The sequence below is a fragment of the Ochotona princeps genome, chromosome 18, assembly GCF_030435755.1.
Source record: "Ochotona princeps isolate mOchPri1 chromosome 18, mOchPri1.hap1, whole genome shotgun sequence".
Lineage (NCBI taxonomy): Eukaryota > Metazoa > Chordata > Mammalia > Lagomorpha > Ochotonidae > Ochotona > Ochotona princeps.
The window spans coordinates 21,909,175-21,920,173 of record NC_080849.1 but is presented as its reverse complement, the minus strand read 5'-3'; the positions used below and the strand labels follow the sequence as shown (position 1 = coordinate 21,920,173).

The 10,999-nt window shown below is 50.6% G+C and overlaps 1 protein-coding gene across 1 annotated transcript; it reads right to left on the bottom strand.

Annotated features, from left to right (window-relative positions):
• On the bottom strand, positions 1 to 3,815 carry LOC101530343 (keratinocyte-associated transmembrane protein 2). The gene is given in 5 exon segments (XM_012931469.2): positions 1 to 197; positions 1,511 to 1,707; positions 1,710 to 1,789; positions 1,792 to 2,031; positions 3,710 to 3,815. Coding segments are annotated over 5 exon segments (771 nt in total). The 3' UTR covers positions 1 to 49.
• Positions 3,816 to 10,999: the final 7,184 nt, after the last annotated feature.

The following is a 10,999-nucleotide window of genomic DNA, read 5'->3' as shown; positions in this document are numbered from 1 at the left end:
AAAAGTTGAGCAAATAAAATTACATAACAAGCAAGCAAATCACAGTGCTTTAATAAATGTAATCGTTGGTGATCTTGAGTGATGGCATGGCCTCATTCACGTTCTGGTCCGGACGATGGTCCCCCACTGTTTCAGAACAGAGGCCATCGCGCCATCTCCTGCTCTGAACCAGAAGGGAAATCTGCAAGAAATCAAGACTCCTTAGACACACACAAGAGAAAACAGACGCTGCGGTAAAAGCTTGTACGACGATCAAAACTGCTTTCTCTAAGGTTTTCACAAACAAAAACAAAAGGGTTACTTTACTTCCCATCCTGTGCATAAGGTGAGATAATGCTTCCCAGACGTCAGGGTGCAGGGTACTTACTAAAGGCTCAGGGTCCTGGGTACTCTCTTCAGAGACTGAGTTTCTTAGCAGCAAGACACAGAGCCCAAGAACCTACTTGCGTAATGTGTCCCTTGGGTGTTAATACTGGGACCAAGTCTCACATTCACAACTCTGCCATTGACGCTACCAAAGCCTGTGACAGATCAGTACCCAGAACTGTTGGCTGGTTTGCCATTTTCAATTATTACACACACTGAATCTCAAAGAAGGAAATGATGTGGCCCAGTTTTGCCCTTTTTCGGGTAAGAAAATCAAGGCCCCCAAATAGGAAGGGAGACAGCTTGTTGGGAATTCAAAAGCATATTACAATACAGTCAAAAAACTGAGATCACTTGACCACTAAGTATTAAAAATAAATTGTGATGGGGCCGGCACAATAGCACAGGAAGCTAATCCTCCAACTCTGGCACTGGCATTTTATTTGGGCACCGGTTCAAGTCTCAGCTGCTCTACTTCCCGTCCAGCTCTCTGCTTGTGGCCTGGGAAAGCAGTTGAGGATGGCCCAAAGCCTTGGAACCCTGCACCTGCATGAGAGACCCAGAAGAAGCTCCTGGTTCCTGGCTTTGGATCAGTTCGGCTCCGGCTATTGTACCCTCTTGGAGAGTGAACCAGCAGATACAAGATCTTTCTGTCTCTCCTCTCTGGATAAAAATGGGAAAATCCTGAATAAAAGCATGACTGAGGGTATGCCTCTGCCTAGTAGCTATACCTGCACCTTCTATTGGAGTGCCTGCACCCACTCCCAACCCCACCTTCCTGGGGTGCACAGCTGGGAAGCAACAAGTGAAGGTTCATGTCAAGACCTGGACTAAGTTCCTGGCTCTCAAGAATCACTCCTCAGATGGCAGCAAGAGCCAGGGCTGGGCCTTGTGGAAGCCAGGGTCTCCCATGTGGGTATAGAGCGGCCCAAGCACGTGGGCCATCTTCTGCTGACTGCCCACACATACTAGCAGGGATCTGGGTCAAATGTGGAGCAACCAGGACTCAAACTGGCACCCGTATGGGATGCTGGTATTGCAGGCAGCAGTTTTACCCACTACACCACAAGGCCAGCCCTTTAAACATTTATCGTTTTAAAAAATGACTGAGACAATTAAAGGGCAAGTGGAGGGACTGAAAGACCGCAAACTTCCCTTTCTCTTGTGATATGTAACATAAACAACAGCGACGCAAAAAGCAAAAATAAGATGGAAAAAGACATGGTTATCTTCTTCCATATTTGAGGATGGGGTCTTAAAAGATTTCACTGAGTGTTCAATTTCCATGTAACCGCTGTTCTCGTCTAAGTTCTCCTCGGGCTCAGGCTCAGCCTCGGCCTCTCGGGGTTGGTGGTCCAGCCATAGTCCGGCTCTCCGTACTCGCCGGCATCTGGAGAGTCCCTGGCAGTGGGCGGAGAACTGTGAGCGTGAGCAGATCCTCCTCCTCCATGCTGGGATCTTCGTGGCTCTCAGGCTCCTCCCGGGGCGGGAAAGTGGGTGGGGGAGGCCTGGGGGTGGCAGAGGCCCCTCTGCTCTTGGCACTTGGCATGGATGGCAGCGTGGTGGTATTCAAGGGGGACACGGAGTGGCTATGGTTCCCAGGGGACGCAGGCAAATTCTGAGCAGAAGTATCTGAGCTGAGATCAGTGTGGCTCTGTGACACAACTGAGATAAATCGACACAGAATACACTGAGGTCCCAGCTAAAAGCCCATTTACCTAAACTTTCACCAAACGCTTTTCCCTCTGACAAAATTCTGTACATCTCTCTGGAGAACTCGTTAAAAGTCTCTACAGCCGGAAGTTACAATGTTCTGTCAATTATTCACCAGACAACGCTGCCAGGAACAACTTCAGCTGCATCAAGGGTGGACTGTTTCACAGCCTGAAACCCATGAAATGGGTATGTGTGTGGCTGCAGGTCACAGTGTCCTTTTGGATATGTGTGTCATTTTAAACACGTGTGTCATTTTGGACATGCGTGTCACGTGTATCGTGGGCATCCTTTTGGACACGTGTGTCACACGCCTCACCCCAGGCTGAGATCTTGAACACAAAAACACTTATCTTGTTCTTTGGGATCACCTCACCCCAAGCATTTGCACTCAGGCAGGGCCTGGGGGTGTGTGGCACCGCCCTGGACCATTTTGTGAGCCCCTTGCCCACCCCATTCCTCTCACTGGCCCCCCCTATTTCCCTTACAAATCCCTCTCACCTCCAACCCTCCCCTATGTTTCTCCAGCCCTCTTGAGCTCTGCCTTTCCAACAGGCTTATTCCGAACCAATAGACAAAAAGCCTCCCATTAGATTAGCCTCCAGTGGGAGGTGATTGTGGTTACAGATAGTGAAAACATGCTCTCCATTAGACCACAAATGCACATTGAGTGTTTGGGGATCTCTAAGAGTTATGCCCCAGGGGCCAGCACTGTGACACAGCACGTTAGGCCTGCAATGCCAGTAATCCATATCTAATTTGCTAGTTCCAGTTCTGGTTGCTCAGCTTCTAGTCCAATCCCCTGCTAAGGCACCTGGTAAGGTACTGGAAGATGACATAATTACTTGGGGCTTCTGTCACCATGTGGGAGACACGGATGAAATTCCTATGTCCTGGCATCAGCTTGGCTCAGACCCAGCGGTTTAGGAAGTGAACCAACACAGGGAAGATATCGCTCTTTCTCTCTGTCACTCTGCTCTTCAAACAAATGAATCTAAAACAGTTATGACCAAACCTACTAGTGCCAACCACTCCACACTGGGAAAGCCCCACTGCTTGCAGACCATTGTCTTGTGTGATGGTAGCTTACACAGGCAAGGAAGAGGCCCAGATGGGAGACCAGTCGCAGCCAAGTCCACTCTCCTGTCAGCAGAGGCCTGACCTCTGATTTCTCTCCATGAAGTACTCTTAGCAGAAACAAAGACTAATGGAACAGGATATCCCATCATCTGCCTTGTAATATATTACTAAATTCTAGATGCTATGTCCCCCTTTAAAACAAATATTTTTACTTACAATATAGTCAGAATTACGGAGCATGGGGAAGAGAAAGATTTTCTATCCATTGATTCACTCCCCAAATGGCCACCATGGCCGAAGTTTGGCCAGTCTGAAGCCAGGAGACTGCCATGCCACAGATCTGCAAGGTGTTCCTGACCCAGTCCTGGTTCTTGCAGGCGTCTGGGGATGGAAAACTTCTGCGTGTCTCTCAGCCTTTCAAGTAAAATGACAACAAAACAGTAAAAAGTGAAAAATGAAATACAATGAAAAATAAACGATTAGCTAAATGATTTGACAATTTGTTAGGTGTAATGTATCTGCTGTGCGGCCCGGATGGAGATGGAAGAACCTGCGGTGCCTTCCACCTGGGGTGGCAGAATCACAACCAACGCCATCAGCCCCAGAAAAGACGCGCGTCTGGGCCGGTTGGCCCGAGAAGCACTTGTTTTGGCCATCATCACGAGTTAGCACTTAAAACCAAGTGTTTCATTTGCTCCCTGCTTATTCTACTCCCCTCCTTTATCAGTCCGCGCTGCCGCAGTCACCAGGCCGCGGTTCGCCAGGTGCAATGCGGCCTGAGGCCAGCAGAGGCCCGCCTTGCTCTTCCGTAGCTCCCGGGCCGCAGGGACCCTGTGGACACGTGCCGTGCCCGGAGCCTGGGAGCTGGGGCTTTGCAGATTTTTGTTTGTTTGTTTTTTGGGCCATGGGTCTTAGTAATAACACACATAAATTACATTGAGACACAATCTGGATCGCCACACACGTTCATTTTGCTCGAAAACATTTGGCTTTACTACATGGGTGCACGCTCATCTTTTTCCATTCAGATTCCTTTGAGGTTTGGTGCATCGCAGAAGGCTGCTGTCACACCCACACCCACACACACTCACACACCTCACTGTCGGGGGAAGGCCTGGAGTCTGGCGCCCCCACTGGGAATCTAACGTTGACTGGTGGAATCCTGGCCCAGTCCCCTTTCTCCATCTGTGGACTGGATGAATAACTCCACCCCTTTGCTCAGTTTCCCTGTATGTGAAATGGGATGATGGAATCATCTCTTCTTGGGTGGATGTGAGACTAGCAGAGCCCTTAGGGCGAGATGCTGCGGGCGGTTCCTGCTCCCCAGGAGCACCTGTAGTGGCAGTCAGCGCTGACTTTTGGTCTCCACTGCTTTTCTACCCAGGAGCTAGGGGTGGTGCAGGGAGGAACCAGCCTGGCTGTGCTGTGGGCTAGTTGACCCAGCCGGTGCCTGGGGCTATGAGCTTTGGGGATTATGAGCTCTGCTTTAGGGATCATGACTTCTGCCATGGTTCCCTGGCTTGGGTTCGTTGAGCCACGTGGGACCCTGAATCTCTCCAAAGCGCAGTTTCCACACCTGCTGGGTGTCTGGAGTCAAGCAAGTGTACTGTCACTGCCAGCCATGAATGTGGTTGTTGTTTTGTTCCAGTTGCAGGAGTTACTGAAGTCTCTGGGGTTGCCTTGAGGGTGGAACTGGGGAAGCGGGTGAAACAGGACCCGTTGAATGGATTAGAAATCCGAGGAAGGACCAGGCAGCACAAGGGAGTCCACTTCCTGATGTTTACAATGAGAAGCTTGGGGCTCCGGGGCTGCAGGCTGAACACCCCACAGCAGTGTTCCAGGGTTATTCAGCAGCTGCACCCTCATCTTCAGAGAGAATTCACTAAATCGTGTCCCACGAAGCACCAGGTGACTTTCATTACGTGAGATGACTTCCTTATCTGCCCAGTCTATTCATCATCACTGCCAGGCGTGGGGGTGTATCCCAAGACACCTGGGAGTGGTACTAATCCTACCTGCACTTGCTTTCTTACACATGTAAACCAGACATAATAAGCAATGAACACCAATAAAGCCACAGCATAATTATAACAATAAACTAATAAGAGCTACTTCTTATGCATGAATTGTTTAGTTCCAGAATTTTTCACTTAATATTTTCAGAGCCTGGGAACATTGTACAGTAAGTAAACTCTTAATAATGGAAATAGTGTGAGTTCATGATAAAATAAATTGTAAAATAGCAATTATAAAGAAGCAATAAAAAGGACAGGGATTTGGCACTGTGGTTGAGATGTTTCTTGGAGCTCCTGTGCCCCACACTGCAGTGCCTGGGTTCAAATCCTGGCTCCACTTGCCATTCGGGAATCCTGCCAATGTGTCCCTCGAGAAATAGCAGAGATGACTCTAATGGTTGGGGCCCTGCCACACACATTGAGTTCTCAGCCCCTGGCTTTTTTTTTAAGCCTTGTTTATTTTTATTTTTACTTGAAAGGGAGACTTACACACACACACACACACACACACACACACACACACAAAGTTTCCATCAGCTGGTTCACTCTCCAAATGACCTCAACAGCCTGAGCTGGTCCTATCTGAAGTGGGCAGCCAGGAGCTTCTGGATGTCCCATGTGGGTGCAGAGGCCCAGGCACTGGGGACAGCATCTGCTGCTTTCCCAGTCACATCAGCAGGTAGATGGATAGGAAGTTGAGGCAGCCAGGACTCAAACACAACCTGTGCCCATATGGGATACTGGCACTGCTGGCAGTGGCTTTACCTGGCACTAGCACCCGGCTTTGGCTTGGCCCGGCCCTGGCTGTTGCACCCACTTGGGGATTGAACCAATGCACAATTCCCTTCTTCCATCTCTCTGCCTTTTAAATGAATACATACATATTTTTTTCAAATAAGTAAAAGATATCTGAATTCTACCCGGAAGGCCCAGTAATGCATGAGCAAGCAGCCTGACAATGAGGTCAGAATCCAGGTGGGCCTGAAGCCGGGGAGGGGCCTACACTGGCTGAACTAAAAAAGCAGGCATGCTCTCAGTGTCTGGGGGAGCTGACAGCTGTCTTGAGGAATTTGCAAGTGACCCCAGACTGCTCCCGAGGGCAGAGCTAGAACATGCAAGCTAAGGCGGCCCAGATCTCAGCTTACCAGAAGTGGAAGCATATTCTAGGCTGTGCATCTATCCACCCACGCAAGGGCTGCCTGGGGAGGCAGCGCGGGCCCAACGTTGGGAGTGTTCAGGGGCAGATGGTGCGTGGTCCCTTCCTTCTCTGGCTGTTGCAGAGGCTCCCTGCCCTGCCCTGGCTCCTCCCTTCGCTCAGCCTGATGTGTGTAGAGGTGAAGACACGGAGGTGGAAAGCATGCAGTCACTTACCACCAAGGGAAACGAGCCAGCGTGGTGCAAACCCTCAAGCCCTGGATTTTGCTAGAGGAATACAGCTATGTAGATATTTTCTGGACTTGTTGGCTGTATGTGGTATTCCTCAGCTTTTTCTTTTCTTTAAAAAAATGTTTATTTTTATTTGTAAGGTAGATAGATTTACAGAGGGAAAGAGAGACAGAGAAATATTGTTGATCCTCTGATTCGCTCCACAAATAGTTGCAATGGCCTGAATTGAGACAATCTAAAGCCAGGAGCAAGGGGTCTCCTCTGGGTCTCCCATATAGGTATGGGGTCCAAGGATTTGGGCCATGGTGACAGCTGTCTTGAGGAATTTGCAAGTGACCCCAGACTGCTCCCGAGGGCAGAGCTAGAACATGCAAGCTAAGGCGGCCCAGATCTCAGCTTACCAGAAGTGGAAGTGGGGTCCAAGGATTTGGGCCATGCTTCACTGCTTTCCTAAGCATGGAGCTGGATGGGAAGTGGAGCAGTCAGGACTCGAACCAGCACCCATGTGGGATGCCAACACTGAAAGTTGGAGAATTAGCCTGTTGAGCCACCATACTGTGGCCTCAGACTTTTCACAAAGCAGTGTGCTTTGCAGTGCTTTCTTGCCTCACGTATTCATGTTTGTGCTAGTTTCTGTGTGGCATCTATTCGGATTTTCCTTACAGACCTTCGCCCTGCACATGCTGTAAGTCCCTGTGCTCTGCCCTGCAGAACTGTGACTTGGTCCCTCTCTTTGGGTCTCTGTGTCTTTCCTGCTGGGCAGGGAAGGAGCTGTAACCTTTCACTGAGATGTTCTGCCAAGGTGGGCGAGTGGTATAGTGGGTCAAGCTGCTACTTGGGATTCTCGCACCTGACACAGAGGGCCTGGGATCCAGTGCCACCTCCATTTCCCGTCCAGCTGAACACCTCACTCTAACCTAGATTCATACAAGCAGGGGCGGAGAGAAAATAGTGTGTTCTGGACAATAGCCTAGGTGGCTACTCCATCATGGGAGTAGCAGGGAACCTGTGGGGACTCAGAGTTGCCCACAGCCCAAGGGAACACCTGTGCTAGGCTGACTGGGGCTCCTGGCCCACCTCAGAGCTGTTATACCCTGCTCCAGTTCCTCTGCCTACTTAGCTACAAAACAGGGATGGTAGAAGCCCTCCAGCAAAGGAGACACTTGGCCCAGATCCTGACCACACCAGGCTCCGAGGTGACTTTCCATGCCAGCATCTGAGGCCCTCCACATCCTCACCCCACAACCCTACACCAGGCAGATTTGCTCCCTCGCTCCCTCGCTCCCTTGCTCCCTCGCTCCCTCCCTCCTTTTTGCCACTGGATCAGGTGCATCCTGAAACCCAGCCTGGCAGATCTGCTTTCAGCTGGAGGACCACCCTCCTTTGTCTGCAGCTGGGGAGACCGGTTTGGCTCTGCTGCTTCTTGTGCCCCCTTGGGTGAACACAGAGCCCCCATACAGGCCTTCCTTTTCAGTGGGAACAGGTGGGAAGCCTGGAACCAGAGAAGGCAGGTGGGGAAGGTTGGGGGCTGGCGCCGGCAGGGAGCTGCTGCCTGGGATGGGAAGCAAGTCCCCAGCCCTCCTCCCCTTGACTCTTTTGTGGCAGCGCGGATCCCCATGGTGCTCAGGCCTCCATTCAGGAGGGCAGGCAGCTTGGTAAAAGCACTAGCTCTAGGTGCCAAGAACTGGAGACAATGCTTGGGAAGGATATTCCAGTGTTGACAGAGCCCCTGCTTCAGGTGCTTGGCCTCCCAGCGACGCATGCGATAACGTGAGGGATATCCATGGGCCCCATGGGAGCCCAGGGACACGTGACATACATCAAAGGAGATGCCAGGCTGGTGAGGTGTCCCCAGAGGCCCATCCCAGCTCTGTTCCCATCCACCCCCAGTCCTAGAGTTGGGGAAGACAGAGTGAGCACTTGAACTCAGAGCTCCATTATGTGATTCCTGCCCAGCTTGTGACAGCAGGCAGTGGGGATCCTGGGGGTGCTGAGGCAGCAGTCTCCCTGGACTTCTGCTGAGCTGGTGAGATGCACTGCCATCCCACTCCATTCACTCAGTCCCCAGTATGTCACCAGCATGGTGGTCCCATGACAGCCAAGACCTGTGACCTTGGACCAGCCAGGTTTTGAGGTCAGCCCTTGACAAAGAGATGGGAACTGCAGCACCAGAACTTATACATGCTAGCCCTGGGTGGAAGGGCTGGGTCCTGCTGCGGAGGGCGAGGCATGTCCTGATTTGAAGGCCTTGGCTACGCCCTACAGGGGTCTTGACACCTGCTCAGGGTCCATAACCTCTCTGTTGTGGGTGTCAGTTTCACTGTTCTGACTTTCGAGCTGTTGATACTCAGGCTGGTGGTCCTTCCATGCCACATACAGCGGTCAGTGGGAAGGAGTTGATGCACCTGCAGCCGGATGGAAGAGCTGAGACCAGGACACAGGTGGGACCTGTCACATCCACCATGTATCCAGCATACAACATGGGCAAGAGCCCACGGCCCATCAGGATGTTGCCAAGGAGGGATGAGGAAGGCAGTGAAGAGCAGGGCACAAAGGAAAGGTGAGAATAAAAGGAGAGAGGGAGGAAGAGTGGAGAGAACAAAATGGAGGGTAGAGAGAGAAGGGGAGGGAGGTGGGAGCTTCTCTGACTGTTTTGCCTCGAGATGAAATTTGGATTTGTTGAACACTATTCTCACATTTTTTTCTTTTTTTAAATTATTTTTTATTGTTGATGATTTTTACATAGTTGATTCTCTTTTTTTCCTTCTGCTTCCCATATTTTTTCGTGTAATATTACAAAGCTTGTATCATTTTCAGAAGTGGGGAATGTTACTGTGAGTGACTCTTGAAAGCTGGATTTACTATTTCCCCCTTTGTCCAAAGGTTAATTCATGTCTCATAACTGAGGACAAATGACAAATTTGATGTTTGCTTTAAAACACGGTGAAAGGGCACAGTGACTCGATCCTTGCCTTGCATCTGCTGGGATCCCATATGGCTGCTGGTTTGTGTTCCAGCTGCTCTACTTTTCATCCAGTTCCCTGCTTGTGGCCTGGGAAACCAGCAGAGGATGACCCAAAGCCTTGGGACCCTGCACCCCACTGGAAGACCTAGAAGAGGGATAACCTTCTGGAAGAAGGAGAGAAAAGCATCAGGAACCAATGGGCAGAGATGGTCCTGGACATGCTCCCTGCATCAATGCCTTCTGAAGGCTCTGTCAGTGAGATTCAGGCTGTGACTAGGTGGGGGCAAGGTGAACTCCAAACCAGGCAGGGAGAAGGGGACCCAGGTGGAGAGCTGTGTGCTCGGCTCTGCAGAGGACCCCTACCTAGTTGCCAGTCAGCCTGCAACTTTGATTGGAAAGACAAAGAGACACAGAGAAACATCTTCCACCCACTAGTTCACTGCTCTGTAGCCAAAGCCAGAAGCTCAGAACTCAGAATGTCCCTCCTCCTCCCCAACCCCCTCTCACATAGGTGGTAGGGACCCAGCTACTTGAGTTACACTTACAGGTTCCCAGGATGTGCGTTAGCAAGGATTGGAGTTGGAATTTGAATCCCAGGTATTCCCATATGGGATGTGAGCATGCCAAGTGGCATCTTAAAGACTGTTAAACACCTTCTCCCTATTTGCAACGCCTTTGCACATGGAAGGGGACACTGCTCACAGCTCCATGAGGCATGGGGTGACACATGTAATCAGGTGTCTTAGACCCAGCACAATGGGAAGGCGAAGCTGCTTGTCCTTATGGGAGAGCTATTGAAAAAGAAGGCAGAGACTGTGAGGAGCCCATGGGAGCTGATGGGTGTCATGAGGAGCCCTGCAAAGGGTACGTGATTGTCCCAACTCTTGGAACCAGTGATGGTGTTCTGATACGGCAAAGGGGTCCTTGCAAATGTTGTTAAGGTAAAGATCTTGACATGAGATTGTCCCAGGTCACCTGGATAAGCTAACCCCAGTGACGAGCGTTCTTGCGGAGACAGAGTAAGGAGACACAGAAGTGCAGGCATCGGAGCAATGTGGCCACAAGTCAGCAACATAGGGCAGCGATGGAAGCTGGAAGAGGTCAGGAGGATTCCCTCCTGGGTGCGCTTGAGGGAGGAGGATGGCTCTGTTGGAGTCTTGACTTTTAACTTGTGGCCTCCAGACCCAGGCAGGAGTAAATGGCTGGAGTTTTATGTCCTATTTTAAAAAATTATTTGATTTGATTTGAAAGACAGTTTTGCATCTGTCTTTGTGTCTCACTCCCAAATGGCTGGAATCAGAGTTGGGCTGGTTCAAAGCTTCAAACCAGCATCTTCTTCTGGGTCTCCTATATGGGGTAGTGGCCTAGGTACTTGGGCCATCTTTCTCTTTTTTCCCCAGGTGCATTAGCAGGGCATTGAGCTGGAAGTGGAGCAATCAGGACTTGAACTGGCCTCTTTATGGGATGCTGGTGT